Source organism: Martes martes (assembly GCF_963455335.1).
Source record: "Martes martes genome assembly, chromosome: 13".
Taxonomy (NCBI): domain Eukaryota; kingdom Metazoa; phylum Chordata; class Mammalia; order Carnivora; family Mustelidae; genus Martes; species Martes martes.
Window position 1 is genome coordinate 44339123 of NC_137901.1, and position 14899 is coordinate 44354021.

At 42.1% G+C, this 14899-nt stretch overlaps 1 protein-coding gene across 2 annotated transcripts; it reads left to right on the forward strand.

The window, feature by feature from the left end:
* The first annotated feature begins 820 nt into the window (after positions 1–820).
* Positions 821–13955, forward strand: AQP4 (aquaporin 4). 2 transcript variants are annotated; one of them, XM_080822244.1, is made up of 5 exons: positions 821–902; positions 3850–4264; positions 5423–5587; positions 5874–5954; positions 9511–13955. In XM_080822244.1, exons 1-5 carry the CDS (start codon positions 871–873, stop codon positions 9787–9789), a joined length of 972 nt encoding a protein of 323 aa, XP_080678370.1. In that variant the 5' UTR covers positions 821–870; the 3' UTR covers positions 9790–13955. The 2 variants fall into 2 exon arrangements, with proteins under 2 accessions (XP_080678370.1, XP_080678371.1); XM_080822245.1 differs by having other exon boundaries at positions 880–1016; positions 9511–13949.
* Positions 13956–14899: the final 944 nt, after the last annotated feature.

The following is a 14899-nucleotide window of genomic DNA, read 5'->3' on the forward strand; positions in this document are numbered from 1 at the left end:
CCGAAATTCGTACTCAAAATTTTCATCCCTCTCTAATGGCTCTTCACCCCTCTTCTAATGGATCTTCACCCATTCCCAAATCCCAAGTCCCCGAACGAGACGAGAAAACAGAAAATCATAGTTGTGATGCATTCTTCCGAACCAGACCCCACAAATGATGTTGTCAGTCTTGTCCCTAGGTTTGCAGATATTAAATTTGCGTTCCATTTCCAAAAATTGTATCCCCACCCAACCTCCATATTTTTAAATTCGCTACTTCTTACTCAACAATTGTTATTAATGTAACAGTCAGTGGAGCACCCTAGAATAGTCTTATTTCCTATTTTTCCTATTTTCCTATTATCCAAATCAGTGTTACCCAGCTACAAATGGACTTATCTACTGTACTTAAAACTCTACTTCTCAGATCAAAAACTTCAAAAGAAGCCACTGGAAATTCAGCCTCTCAAAAGCAAATGTACTACAGCCCAGATCTCCATCTCAACTGCTGGATAACACAAATCTATTTTCTCATAGGTGCCCAATTTCAACTGCAATGAACTCATAACCAAACAAGACAAATTCTCAGCAATCCATTGTGGTGAGAAGAATCGAATTAAATTGGGGGAAATCCTCAGTTTCAAAGATCACCAGCTAAAGAAATGCAATGTAAGCAAACATTTTGTGTTCCTGAAATGCCCTGTGTCTATGGTGATCAGGTAGAGAGAAGTTATTTCAAGTTCAAATATAACTTGACGATTGCCACATGGTACAGAGTCTTTCCACCCCTACACTCCAAAAACCCAATCAGACAAGTGGCCGTAATCTGACTCCCAGTGCACTGGGAGCTGCAGGGCAGGCAATGAGAGCTGCACTCTGGCCAGGGAAGGCATGAGTGGCAGACCCGCAGCAAGGCAGTGGGGGTAAGTCCTTCTTTGCCTTAAGGGAACAAAGCGTGGGGCCAAAAGATGAAACTCTCTTTTATTATAGATATATGTGTCTTCTCAGACAGGATCCAGAAGGAAACTATAGGGCAGGTAGGTGATTCTTTTAGATCTGGGTACTTGGCATAATCATAAGAGAGGCATAGGGAAGGGAGAAGAAAAAAAGGATGCTTTGTTGCAAAATCCTCCAAATATCTGCGACCTGTGCATGCACAGGGAAATTACCCTATGGAACGAAATCTATCTGCAGTATTTTTCATCAGAAAAATTACTCACCGGGAGGCTCAGCTGTCCAGAAGTGGATCAGGCTGTGTGCTCAGCTAGAAAGTAATGTGTCTGGTTCAGTACAACCCGGACACATCCACAAACCCCCTTTGTTCTGGGGCGAGAGAAGCAAAACAAATAGTGTTGATCCATTTTCCGAGAGTGTAAACGCGTAAGGGAGCATCGCCGACAATAACAGGAGCCGTAACAGACTCTGCCTGCCGAGGTGAGCACTTGGAAGGTCAGGGGTATGTATGCTGCCTGGCAACTCTGGGGTTCGCAGCTCACAGAGGCTGTTCGCTCTGCCCTGGAAGGACATCAGATTCTGTGGGTTTTCCAAAAAAAGCTAAAAGCACTGTTTAGGAGTATATTTATCTATTGGGGTTTTTAATTTTTTTTATTTTTTGATGTTGTTGTTGTTTTAATTTCTCTGGCTGATGAAAATTTGAAGCTGAAAGAGCAAGTGAGTTTCTTAAATTAGGTCTCTGGAGAGGCTGGAGAGAACAGGCAGGGAGATAGAACTTGGGGGGCTGGGGAAAGTGAGGGAGCCGGGGTGTAGCCAGGAGGCGGCCTTTTGCCAGGGCCCGCCTCTCCCGGTGATCCTTGCTGTTGAAAAGGGACCTGAGGTGTCCTGCCCACCAGCCTCCTTGGCTTCCTGCTTTGTCCTCTTCCTTTTTCCCACTTAATCCAGCCATAGAGGACCAGCACCTGTGGTAGCCCCTTTGCTCCCCTCCCTCTGGCTGCAGCCAGGGCTGCTGGTGAGTTCAGAAGCCCCATTCCTAGCTTCTTTTCAATCTGTGAGTTCTTTAAGTTTCTCCCCCTTGGGGATATTTTTAACGTCTCTCTCAGGGCATGCTTCCTGCTCCATTCCAAGGGCTGTTTTGGCTCTTTATTTTCTCTTTCTCTAGGGAATATGATGCCATTGTCCTCTCAGCTGCGCTTTCTTGTAATTACTTAGAGGAGTTCACAGGCAGGGGACACCTAGGACAGGCAGGGCAGGCTGTGCCCCCTCCGGAGCCGCCCGGTTTGGGCCAAAAATGGGTTTCTCCTTCCAACTCGGAAGCAAAGCCCGGTATCAAACCAGAGGCTGAGCTGAGATCCTAAAGGTCAAGGGAGAGTTCCCTAGCTCTTTTTGGCCCAGCATTTCCCCACTGCTCACCCAGAACCCAGGGTAGGGGGGAGGGAGGCGGCTCCTCTTCCTTATACATCAAGGGAAAAGCTGTAATAACTCTAATCCGTTCAAATACCTGGCTTTCTCGCCTAACCCTTTTTTCATAGCCCTCTGGTGATCAGTGTTTCCACACTCCTTCCCTCTCACCACGATCACGGGCAAAGGATAAGGCCAAATGCCTTGAATAATGGGGTAACTAGAGTAATTGTCCCCCACATTGGGAATTCTAGCCATTTCTTACCCAAACCAGCAGTTGGCATTAATATCCTCAAACCCCGTCCCTTCTTAGTTCCAAAGATCCTCGGACAGTTAAGAGGAAAACAGACTGGAGGAAGAAAGTGCTTGCTGCACCCCACCCTCCTCCCCGCCCCAATACACACACAAGGTCCCCGCCGTCTTTCTGGGCCACGCAGAAGGAGGAGAAGGCCGCCAAGAAGACTCGGGGGAACAGCCACTCCCCGTGCAGCCTCCTGCTCCGAGGGCCACTGCCCCCTGCCCGGCGCCCCCGGTCCGGGAACTCGGCTGCCCCTGGAGGGCGCGGACCAGGTGCCCGGGGCGTCCACACCCGCCTGCAGGGTCTCTTTGGGGAAGCATGTCTGAGGGGTCACGTCGGGGGTCGAGAAAGGGTCGGGCACAAGATGGGACTGTCCCCCAGGCTTCCAAAAGCACGGCGGAGGCCGGGATGCAGCTGCGGCTGCCGGGACGCCTGGGACAGGGGCGGGGCGGGGGTGGGGCGGGGGCGGGGCGGGGGTGGGGCGGGGGCGGGGCCGCGACTGTTTGTCCACCTGGCAACCGCGCGGGGGTGGCCGCTCCCCTGGGGCCCGAGGCTGACACCGCCCAGCGCCGCGCGCCCAGGTCCGCAAGGGAGACGGAGAGTGTCCCCGTCGCCGCTCCGGCCCTGGCAGCTCCCACCGCCCCTGCCAGTCACCCTGAGCTCCCCTCCCCGGAACGACCCGGCTTCTCCAAAGACCAGCTTCAGCACCCCGGCCCCCTCGCGGGCCTGCTCCCGAAATCCGCAGTCTCTGCTGGGGAAGAGGAGCATCGCGCTCCACAGAGCCGTTTTCAGAATGCCATTTTGCGCAACCACACAACCATGTGTGTATTGCTTTACGTTCAAACTATAAATGGCATGTTAAAAGTACAGTGAAACTTAAAAACTTGCTCTGAGGGAATTAACTCTTGCTCTCAAGTACATGTATTCCCTTCTTCGTTCCTTAAGAAACTGAAGAAACTGTATTTCCCTTTCTAGGCACTCATCGGTGCTATTGAAAGGGCTTTGACTACTAAATAAAAGGAGGCCAGCGTCACAATTTGACTGTTAAGGAGACAATTAATTAGGAAGGTTTCCTGGAAGCATTCTTTCTTGATATGCAAATAACCTTTGAGAGGGCCATTCCCCACAGTGGGGCAAGATTACAAGTACGCCTGGAGTCTTCACCTAAATTCATGAACCCTGCTTTTGTAGACTGATACCATTTGTTTTCTTTTCAGTAAGTGTGGACCATTGTGTAGAAGAGAGAACATCATGGTGGCCTTCAGAGGGGTCTGGACTCAAGCTTTCTGGAAGGCAGTCACAGCAGAATTTCTGGCTATGCTCATCTTTGTGCTCCTCAGCCTGGGGTCCACCATCAACTGGGGGGGAACGGAAAAGCCCCTACCTGTCGACATGGTTCTCATCTCCCTTTGCTTCGGACTCAGCATTGCAACTATGGTACAGTGCTTTGGCCACATCAGCGGCGGCCACATCAACCCCGCTGTGACAGTGGCCATGGTGTGCACCAGGAAGATCAGCATCGCCAAGTCTGTCTTCTACGTCACAGCCCAGTGCCTGGGTGCCATCATCGGAGCCGGGATTCTCTACCTCGTCACACCTTCCAGTGTGGTGGGGGGCTTGGGGGTCACCACGGTAGCATCTTTGGCTCTTATTTTCAAACTAGGACTCCAGGCTTCTTGCAGACCCCTGCTACATGACACCCCAATAGCCTGAGAGAATTTCCTAAAATTGCTAATTTCTTCTTAGAGGATTTCTTTTTTTTTTTTTAATCTTTTTTTTTTAATTTATTTATTTGTTAGAGAGAGAGAGCGAGCAAGCACAGGCAGACAGAGTGGTAGGCAGAGGCAGAGGGAGAAGCAGGCTCCCCGCCGAGCAAGGAGCCTGATGTGGGACTCCATCCCAGGACGCTGAGATCATGACCTGAGCCGAAGGCAGCTGCTTAACCAACTGAGCCACCCAGGCATCCCTTCTTAGAGGATTTCTGATGACTCTTGATATGCTTGAAAACTCATCCCAGCAACATTGATTGTATCCATATATAATCATTGTTCGTCATCTAGTGACTTGAATATTATTAGGCTAGGTAGCACAAAAATTGTGGGGAGTTTTTTCCCCTCGCTCTTGCTCCTGTCCTGTCGACTATACTAGACTATATACTTAGCTTAAGGCATTTTTATTACAACTATTTGTTGGTGCACTAGCAGAAGAAACAATTTTGTTTCCTATCACATTCATGAGATTTAAAATGATCTACATCACGGGCCACACTTAGAACAATAAACTGGCGCTCGATCCTAGTTTTGTCCTTAACTGGTTAGGAACATTAGTTGTTAGCTCAGCACCAGGATTGATTTAAAAAAAAAAAAAAACCCACACACAGTTTAAATTTTAATTGAAATGTATATTAATTAATTTAAACCTAATTAATGGATTTAATCATTGCCTTATAAAATTATAAGATTCTCAAGAAACTCCTTTATAAGTTAAGTGCAGCCGTGGCACACTTTTGCTTCCTTTGTAGAAAAGAACATTCAGCACAAATTCCCGCTTGGTCATTGTATGAGTAATTAACTATCTGTGATGACCCAAAATGAGTGGAAATGTATTCCTTTTTTTTTCTCTCTCTCTCTCTTTTTGGATGCAGGGGGAGCATCTCACTTGTGGGGTAGAAGAGATGATTCAAATTAACCATTGCTTTTTCCAGTGATGAAGTATGCCTTACACTATGATATGTTATCACAGGAAATATACTCGTGCTTCGATTCAGATGGAGCATTTTTCTCTTTCTAGGTTCATGGAAATCTTAGCGCTGGTCACGGTCTCCTGGTGGAGTTGATCATCACATTTCAGTTGGTGTTTACTATTTTTGCCAGCTGTGATTCCAAACGGACTGATGTCACTGGTTCAGTAGCTTTAGCAATTGGATTTTCTGTTGCAATTGGACATTTATTTGCAGTAAGTTTCCAAATCCATTTAAATAATTGATTCATTTCATTTACCCTCACCCTGGAGCTGGCTTAAAGATGTGGTGTTTTACAGCTGTAGTTCTTTAGTATCCAGACATGGCTGTCCATTTTAGGTGATTATTTTGTTAACTTTGTGATGAGAAATGTTGATATAGCTGCTAACATCTTGACAGTTCCTCTAACTGACTTGGCAAATGGTAGCAAATTGCAATGAATGCTTCCTGCTACTAGTCCCGTCTCAGCAATGTCTGAAGTTGTTTTCTTTTTTCCTGTAGATCAATTACACCGGTGCCAGCATGAACCCCGCCCGATCCTTTGGACCTGCAGTTATCATGGGAAATTGGGAAAACCACTGGGTAACCATCATGCTGATGATTCCTGTCCTCCTACAGCTGGGGACAAATACCCACAGAGCTCCTTTTTTTTTTCTTTGCTTGCTAGTTTTCTTACTCCCTTCCAACCTTGACTCCCCACTTTCCTACACCTTTCATAAGGACCAGGGAGAGACTAGCCCAGATTTACTATAAAACATCATATCTTATATTTTATTTACTATAAAACATCATATCTTATATCTATAGATTTACTATAAAACATCATATCTTATATCTATATCATGATTTACTATAAAACATCATATCATATATCTTACATCTATTTAGAACTTCCGTAATAGTCTTTCTTTTTTAATCAGCACTGCTCTGGGCACTGTATCCGATAGACTTACCTATGGGAAACAAGCGAAAATTAAGGTGGTTGGTGAATATGGGGTTTCAATTATTGAAACTAAAGCCTTCTTGGCAATAACAAAATATACACTTGCAAAAAAATTTAAAAAAAAAAAAGAAGAAATGCTTAAAAGCACTGCCCATAGCAAAAGTATTTATCTTTTTTGTTTACAAAAGCATGAACCCAATTAATAGTATGTGAGCTGGAAGCATTTGAAATGCAGATGGAGAGGAATAAATGGTGCAAATGTTTATGCTGTTATCACCATAACCATAGCTGAAACATCAATGACTTTCCGAAGAGGCATGCTTTCCAGTCTCGTGGCTAACCTACTTATTCATGGGGTGGCAGTGCTTCCAGAGCACAGGGATGTCCATTTCTAAATACCACAATCCATTCTATTTCAGTTGTTTCTTACGACACAGGAACTTAAATCCATTAAGTGAGTAACATGGCAGTTTTAAGGCTACTCCTAGACTAACTTAAAAGAACCAGTAAAAATAGGAGACTTAACGTAAGCCAGCCTCAAGCAGGGCTGCCTTGATTGTCATTGATGTGCTGTGAAGGCTATTTTACAACTTTTATTTTTAATTCAAGAGTATAACTATATGTCACTTGTGTATTAATCTCATTCACACAGCCGTTATTGACCCGGTTACATCCTCTCAACCGCAGTGCACATTACAAATGAGAGGAAATCGCACTACTACTATCGGCATTCACTGCTCAGAAAGTGTACTGAGCCTTTAGACGTAATTTCAGTCCTCAAAGAATGAGAGTCAGTGCTCAAAAGCCAGATTTTGGACCCAGCCATGCAAAGAATGTCAATATATACCATCCGCAGGATTGGTCACTTTGCCACTGATATTTCCATTTATGAATTTATGTCTCAAAATTTGCCATGTTAACAGGAATGGAAATTTTTAATGGGCAGTATATAGTTACTTATGGTAAAAGTACAACTGTAAGTTCAACTTTCTTAAATTCAAACTATTTTTACAATTACTATTTAGACAAATAGCAGTTATTAACTTTAGTTATGAGGACTTTAAAATGTGGGTGAAAGTATATATTTTTATTAATTACCTAGTAGTTGTGGTAGGCTAGCTAAAATTAGACTAGTAGGAAACTTCTTAACTTGTTGACTGAATTAAAGGTTTCCCCTTATTGCTATTTTATAAGAAACTTAATCCCACTGAACACAAATGCCCATTCTGTAGCAATAGGTGTGTGGATTTTAGAACTAATTTACAGCATATTTACAGACAGAGAGCTTGACTGATAGACTACAATAACATCAAAATGTCAATGGTGAGTTTTCTAGATAGTGTAATGACACTGTTTCAGCTTTCCACTTCACACTTTCTATATATCTATATTTTTAGCAAGAAAAATTATTTACCTTTATCAATTTTGAAAGTCCTTGTAAAGTTATATTATGACTTTTGTTTGAGAATAACGCTTGAAACTGAGATTTGCTCTTTTGGGGGAGCGTGTAACTAGATGTCTTCTTTGTTGGAGTTTTGGGGATGCATATAATTAATTATTTAGAAGTCCTTTGCCTCCCTTGTGGGAGTCGTAGCATGGGGACTAGAACATATCTAACGAGCAGAGAGCAAAGACATTTAAAGGAGGGCTCTAGTTTCTTCTCTGATAGGGCAGGGAGAAGGTCAGCTTTTACATGGTTTCTTTCTGTTCAAGATAAGGAACTTGGTCCTTGTAACCACTCTACCGAGAGTTTCCATGTGACGTATATGAGCTCGGCAACAGCTCAAATTTTGAATTTTCTTTAGAATTATCAACGAGGATGCTACATGAAATTCACTTACAGAGAGTGTCTTAAGCCAGAAGCATTCCTTCTATTTTTTTTTTTCAATTGGGAAAAGGGGAGTCTCATGAAAAGCAGGGCAGTAGTTCAAAAGAGAAGTTTAAACTCACACAGACCCGAAATCCCAGCTCAAGCACTTGTTAAGCATGAAATCCTAAGCAAGCTTGCCCTCTCAAGGTGTCCGTTTTCTTACCCATAAAATCAGGACAATAATCATATCTACCTCAAAGGTTCCTGTTGGAATCATGGGAGTTAATATAAGAAAAATGCTAAGTACAGCTGGCTCAGTAAACAAGGTTTCCATTGCTGCGCTGAATCTGTTGAATGAATGTCTGCTTTTCTGCTGCATATATGTACTCCAAGCAAATGCTGAAGTTTACCAAAACTTAACATTTAGTTTACTCTAAACACAATAACGGTACGATAAAAAGCTTCCATTTGTCGAATGAAAAATCCTATAGAGTTGCTAATCCTCAACTAACCATCACCCATAAACAAGGTACTGGGTTCTTTTCACCTCGTGACCGTGGTAGGAACCATGAGGATGAAAGGAGAGTAATGAACAAATCATGAGGTTTTCAATTAAATCAAATCACCAGATTTTAGGGAAGGAAATCATGTAACATATGGAAGATGACTTATCGCCAACGTATTCACATACAACTTTATATTGTCTAGGAAACATGGAATGGAGCCGGTTGCTATGAAATTGGAACGAATAAGTACTTTACAAGGATTATTTCTATTGAATTTTTACAGCCTGTGAGGTCTGCATTATTATAATCTCCACTTTGCAGATGAGGAAATTCAGGTTTAAGAAGTCACGTAACTGAGGCAAGAACTCACCAGATTGTTGAATGGTGGAGCTGGGAGCTGGGATTCCATCGATCACACTCTACTGAGTAACTAGATCTCAAACGATAACATCTGTGTGTTGATCGCAGTTAGGTGGGAAACCAACGTAAGATGGCAATATTAAGAAAATAAGAGAAGTACTCTCCAGAAATTCTTTTTTTTTTTCCGTCGAAGAACTCTTAGTGCACACTTAATGTGCCGCTCCCCCCCAAAAAGGAGCTATCTCAACTTTAAGGATTATCAGGAAATGGAAAGGAAATAATAAAAGCAAGAAAAGAGAAAACAGCCTTTCCCTGTTTTCCGTTCACCTGGTATTTAGCAGTTTACGGATTTCTGATGTGCCGATGATATATTTTCTTATATTCTTTCCAATCCTGCTTTCTTCTGCACAGCACCTTGACTCCCTTAATGTCATCCAGCTAGGCTCTAGATTCATGAGGTGTTCAAAGGAATAGTTTTCCTCCACTTTCACTCCATAACTCTTCCATCTTTTCCCCCAGATCTATTGGGTTGGACCGATAATAGGAGCTGTCCTCGCTGGTGGCCTTTATGAGTATGTCTTCTGTCCAGATGTTGAACTCAAACGTCGTTTGAAAGAAGCCTTCAGCAAAGCTGCCCAGCAAACGAAGGGGAGCTACATGGAGGTTGAGGACAACAGGAGTCAGGTAGAGACTGACGACTTGATCTTGAAACCGGGAGTGGTGCACGTGATTGACATTGACCGGGGCGAGGAGAAGAAGGGGAAAGACCCATCGGGCGAGGTGCTGTCTTCGGTATGACTAGAAGATGGCACTGAAAGCAGACAGGAACCCTCCGAACTGTCCTCAGATTTCCTTCCACCCATTAAGGAAACAGATTTGTTATAAATTAGCCATGCACTGGGTTGTTTTCTCATGTCTTATTATTCAGGGTAGATAAGAAATATTTCTTTGTTCCACCAAGGAGGAATGGAAGAAGCCTATTGTGAATTCCAAATCGAAAAAAGAAGTCTTCTTAAAGTGTCCCCAAAGCAAATATGAATCTAGCTAATCCTGCTGTCATTCATTAATAATCACTTTAAAATGTCGATCAAGATTTGGTTAAGTCTTGCCTGGCAGAATTTAGAGACATACCTATCAGCTTATTCCTCCTCTACCATGACCCTGGGATTGTTGATCCTTGTTGGAGTATCTACTCCATTAACTCAAGTTTTTCAATGGCAAGGGACAGTATGTCACAGAGTCATGCACATTCAAGAGAGGAAACATAACATGCTCTTTTATGGGCAGTCCCTTACTATGAACTACCTCGGCAAGACAACATTAACAAGGGTCATTGCTAATGAATTGTTTCCATTTTATATATGTCAAATACCCAACTTTCAACCTGAACTCCAATTCATAATATTCCTTCCTCTTCCTCAGTGCCCGAGGTAATGCGGACAGAAAGCCCAGAAATCTGAAGAATGTTCAGAAACCCTGTATATTTATTGTTTCCACCTAATAAAACATCCAAATCATAAGAAACAGCTATTAAGACAAACAGGACAAACAGACTCATAAGATCTTACTGGAGTGGAAGAAAAATTGCCATTATAAAAAAATCATAAGGAAAAAGAAATCTATATTCTGGAATCAAATAGTTGATCTGTTTTCAGTGCCCGTCCTCAAATACACCACATGAGGTTAACAATCGAAGCATTTAACCACTTAACCATGTTGCTAATTTTTTTTAATTTATTGGCAAAACGGGGGGTTTTGTTTGTTTGTGACTTTGGTTGTCTATATTTAAACATTAGTTGAGATTTCTTTTTGATAACAAGAACATAACTAGCTGAATCCTAACTTTTGGTTATTAAGCTCTGCTCACTCTGGAAGGTGTTAGGTGGGGCCCTGCCCGGCCCCCATTTCTGCTGCTCTCTCACTTCTCATAGGTTCATTGATAGTCTTCAGTGTGGTGTGTGATGGTATTTTAATGAATGAAAATGCGGGAGAAACAAGGAAGGCCATGGTTGCAGAGTGCAAGGGTGAGGACATGAGAACACTCCATATGCAGAGCGGACTAGATAACTGATCTTTCATTTTTAGAGATACTGTGCCTAGGAACCCAGCACTGTTTTTAAGCTTTTTCATTACTAACTCATGTATTTGTTGAGACATGTCATTCTTCCTGAACGGCTGTGCCTAGTTAGTAGAATGGTCTCTGGGAACCCCAGTCTCTATCATCTTAACCACCCAGGCTAAACTTTGTCTTAGACAAAGAGCTGCAAATGACAGTTTAACTGAAAACACAGCTAGTAGGGAAGCAAAAACCCAGCCCTGCAAAGAACGGCTTGGAAATAAGCTGATAATCAAGGGCTTTCTTCTCCCATGCACGGCTCCAACCATGTGCCACTTTTTAGTGTTAGTGGCAGACGTGTGTCTGTGGCAGTGAGATAATGGACCACTGTTCAACCTGATTCTCTTCGGTGCTAAGAAAGTGATGCTCGAGGTCCCCAGGGAGTCACCACACCAGGGCAACGCCTGGGAGCGTCACTGGTGGTTTTCATGGCAGATTCCTAAACCCCAGGCCCCTTGCTCAGCTGTGTAGCCAGCCACTGTCTCCAACCAGGGAGACCCATCGAACATTTCCTGTTTGGGGAGGCATCTATAGGAAACAGGGTGAGATTCTCATGATGGTTTATGCCTGTCTTTTCAAATGTTTGCACAGTATGCCACTAAAGGCTGAAAATCGGGGGTGGGGTGGGGTGGGGAGTAGCTGATATAAGCTCAAAAGATAATGCTATCAGCCAGGTCAAATATGTCAGCTCAGCAGTTAGGTTAACAAGCATAAGTTAAAAAGATTTCTTTAATATGCTTACAATTTGCTGGCGTACAATCCATTTTATTCAGCCATATGGTTTACTTCTTATGCACTCACTTTTATACTCACTTCTAGTTAGAGTATTTAATAAGTTAGTGCTTAAAAAAAAAAAAAGGCATGAATGATGTTTTTGTAAATTGCTTTCCAGCCACCAGCAGAGTGCCTGGCACTTAGGAGGTTTGTGTTAGTTAATAAAAATATATGAATTTCATTTAGGATTTAAGAATGTAAATAAATTTCTTCTAATCTTGATTTTGCTCAGTATTTAATAAAAGCTTGATTTCAAGGACAACTAAGGGAAGGCAATATAAATGTAAAAACCATAAAATATATTTTTGCGTTCTAATATTTTAGAGGCGTAGAGTGAATGAAAGCTTTGGTACTTTTTTTCCCCTGCATATGAGACAACATATTTTGTATTTCACTCAAGGCTCTGCCAGTAAAAAGTAATGAAATTGTACCTTTCTAATGACATCTATGCAGCAGGGGTCTATTGCCTTGTGGATGGCACCAAATTATCCAAGTGTATTAGGAGACGAGGGCTTTTTCCTTTAATCCCTTCTTATTAATGAAGTGCATCGCGCCGCTCCCAGGAGAGAGCCGCTGACAGATAGACAGAAAAGAGATCAGAGAGAAAAAACTGGAAGGACATAAATGAATTATACCCAGCCAGGAAGCAATGCCGAGCGTCTCTTCCCTATGGAAAAGTACAACAGGCACCCCAAAACTGTAAGATAGTCCCTACAGTGAAAATGTATATAGTTTGTCGAAAGAAGTACAAAGGGTAAGAGACGTTTTTAAGTTTGGGGGCCTTTCTTAAATATTTGGGGCCCAACATTTGAATGTATTATTTTGTTGTTGAAGTTGCCTCTTTTTTTCCCCAAGAGTCCTACACTTTTACAACAGAAGGAAATATTGTCTGGTACCTGAATTGTTGGCTAAATGTAAGATTCCTATACCTTGTTCCTACCATTTGATGCTTTTCATACATTCTTCCCCTTTCTGACTTGTCTCCTAATGCCGTTGATAGGTCCTAGCTGCCGCACAGTCTGGAAAAGGTTATGAAAGGATTAGAAATATTTGAATAACATAGATGTGGCATCAAACTGTCTGATTAATTGTTAGAGTCTGATTCCAAATAGGACAGAACATTCTTCTTAGGCCATGAAACCAGGCAACTTAGCCTACTGGTTCAAATTCAGTAACAAAAGAAAATTCCAAAATAGAATAACAAATTCAAGCACTACCATTAATCCTGGTGAGGCCCTGTGTTGCTTCGTGTTGATACTACCCCTGCGTGTTACAAACATTTGACAGAGAAATTGCCTTTGTGACAACTAGATGACAGTAGGAGCTCAAGAGACAGCCTTAGCAGACGATACAAGGCCAACATAACTTCTCATTATAAGCACTATAGATCAGGCAAATTCAGAATATCTTATGTCTGAAAGTAATTCTTTCCTAATATGTGTATGGCATCAAAATTATTAGGAAGATGTGACTACTATCTTGAAAGTATGCAAAACTCACTTTGTTTACCACAAATTTTGTGTGCTTGCATTGGTATTGTAATACTTTATAGATCACCCCAAAATAGCAGTAACTTCTGAAATTCATAATTCTCTGAAATACATAGAAGACATTTAATTCGAGGCTCAAAAACTGTGGCCACTCACTTCTGCAGATGACCATACCCTAGGAAACCAGTTATAGCGTTACCCACGTGTTAAAATCTATGAGCTGAAAATTACACCTAATTTCTATAACCCATTGGAATATCTTTTTAGATTCTCTTCGGGATTAATTAAATAAACATGCAGTTTATGAAAATATAATTGTTTATCACTTTTATGACCCAAATCACAATTGTAATTCATGATAAACTGGTGAGAATAAACTGAACATATGGTTATAATCACAATTATTTATTAACTGAAATGTTATTCCAACATCAGAGCTAATGTTGAGATTTAAACTATAACATCTAATATTTGGAAAAATCTATTAAGTATTAGCATTGTGGTTGCTTTCCATGAATTACATTGTATCTCATACGACTAAGTTTGTGCAAATAAACTTTTAATGTTCAAAAAGCAAGCATTGCATCTGACAATGTTTGAAAATTCATTCCCAGTTTTTCTAAGTTAAAACGTTAAGAGCATCCTTGAGAATGACCCAAAGGTTTAGATATTTGAGTATAATCATCATCAGATGAAAGACTGGTGGAATCTACATAAGGGAATGCATTCTTGGAAAGGCTGCAGAGGACACACGATGGTAGGCCCTAACGTACACAGCGAAAATTGTGCTTTTGCGGGCTTACTTCTAAATGTTCACATCCATGCAGAATAGGTCATTGAAGATCAGCTGGCATTACAGGGAGTCTAAAAGTGAAGACGTTAACAACTGTGACTCAGATGAGGCTGGTATTGCTAACTAGAGGATCCATCCTTAGGGCATCTGGCAGATTCTGCCTACCCAGATGGATAATGTAGGCACAGGGAATACTGGGACACTCCCTTGGGTTCTTAGTTTGAGGGGCTCCTCAATTTTGAGAAGCTAGAGACCCTTAGAGAAGAATCGAGGACAATCAATTATGTAGTGTGCGACCCATCAGATGAGTAGCAAATGATGCCTTTGGAGCCGGGTGGGTACGTACCTCTCTTAGAGCATTTGTCAGTGTTAGGCAATATGGCAAGAGCCATCTTTCACATCGTAGTGAAGGAGCTTGTGTAGGTAGCTGTCTCCTCTACTGGCTTCTAAACTCCTTAAGGGCTAAGATGGTATTTTATTTATTCCGTATCCCCTACCCTCAGCATTGAGCACCAGGCTTGACATTTCGCTCAATATATGTTCATTGCATGAATGAATAAAGAACTTAAGGAATATCTCACAATCATTAGGAAATACTACAAAGCACCATACCTCAATCTAGTTGCTTTTGCTGTTGTGTAGATGTGGGTTAAATATTTGAATTCTTATAGTTCCATTTAGGAGCCTGAAAGTAGCTCCAGCACTAAAGAAAAATCAAAGAAAAAAAATGCACAG

Coding starts and splice junctions, on each gene's coding strand:
- AQP4 (XM_080822244.1), top strand. CDS start 871: ATGAGTGGCAGACCCGCAGCAAGGCAGTGGGG. Junction 5,588..5,873: donor CAATTGGACATTTATTTGCA/GTAAGTTTCCAA, acceptor TTTTTCCTGTAG/ATCAATTACACCGGTGCCAG. Junction 5,955..9,510: donor GAAATTGGGAAAACCACTGG/GTAACCATCATG, acceptor CTTTTCCCCCAG/ATCTATTGGGTTGGACCGAT.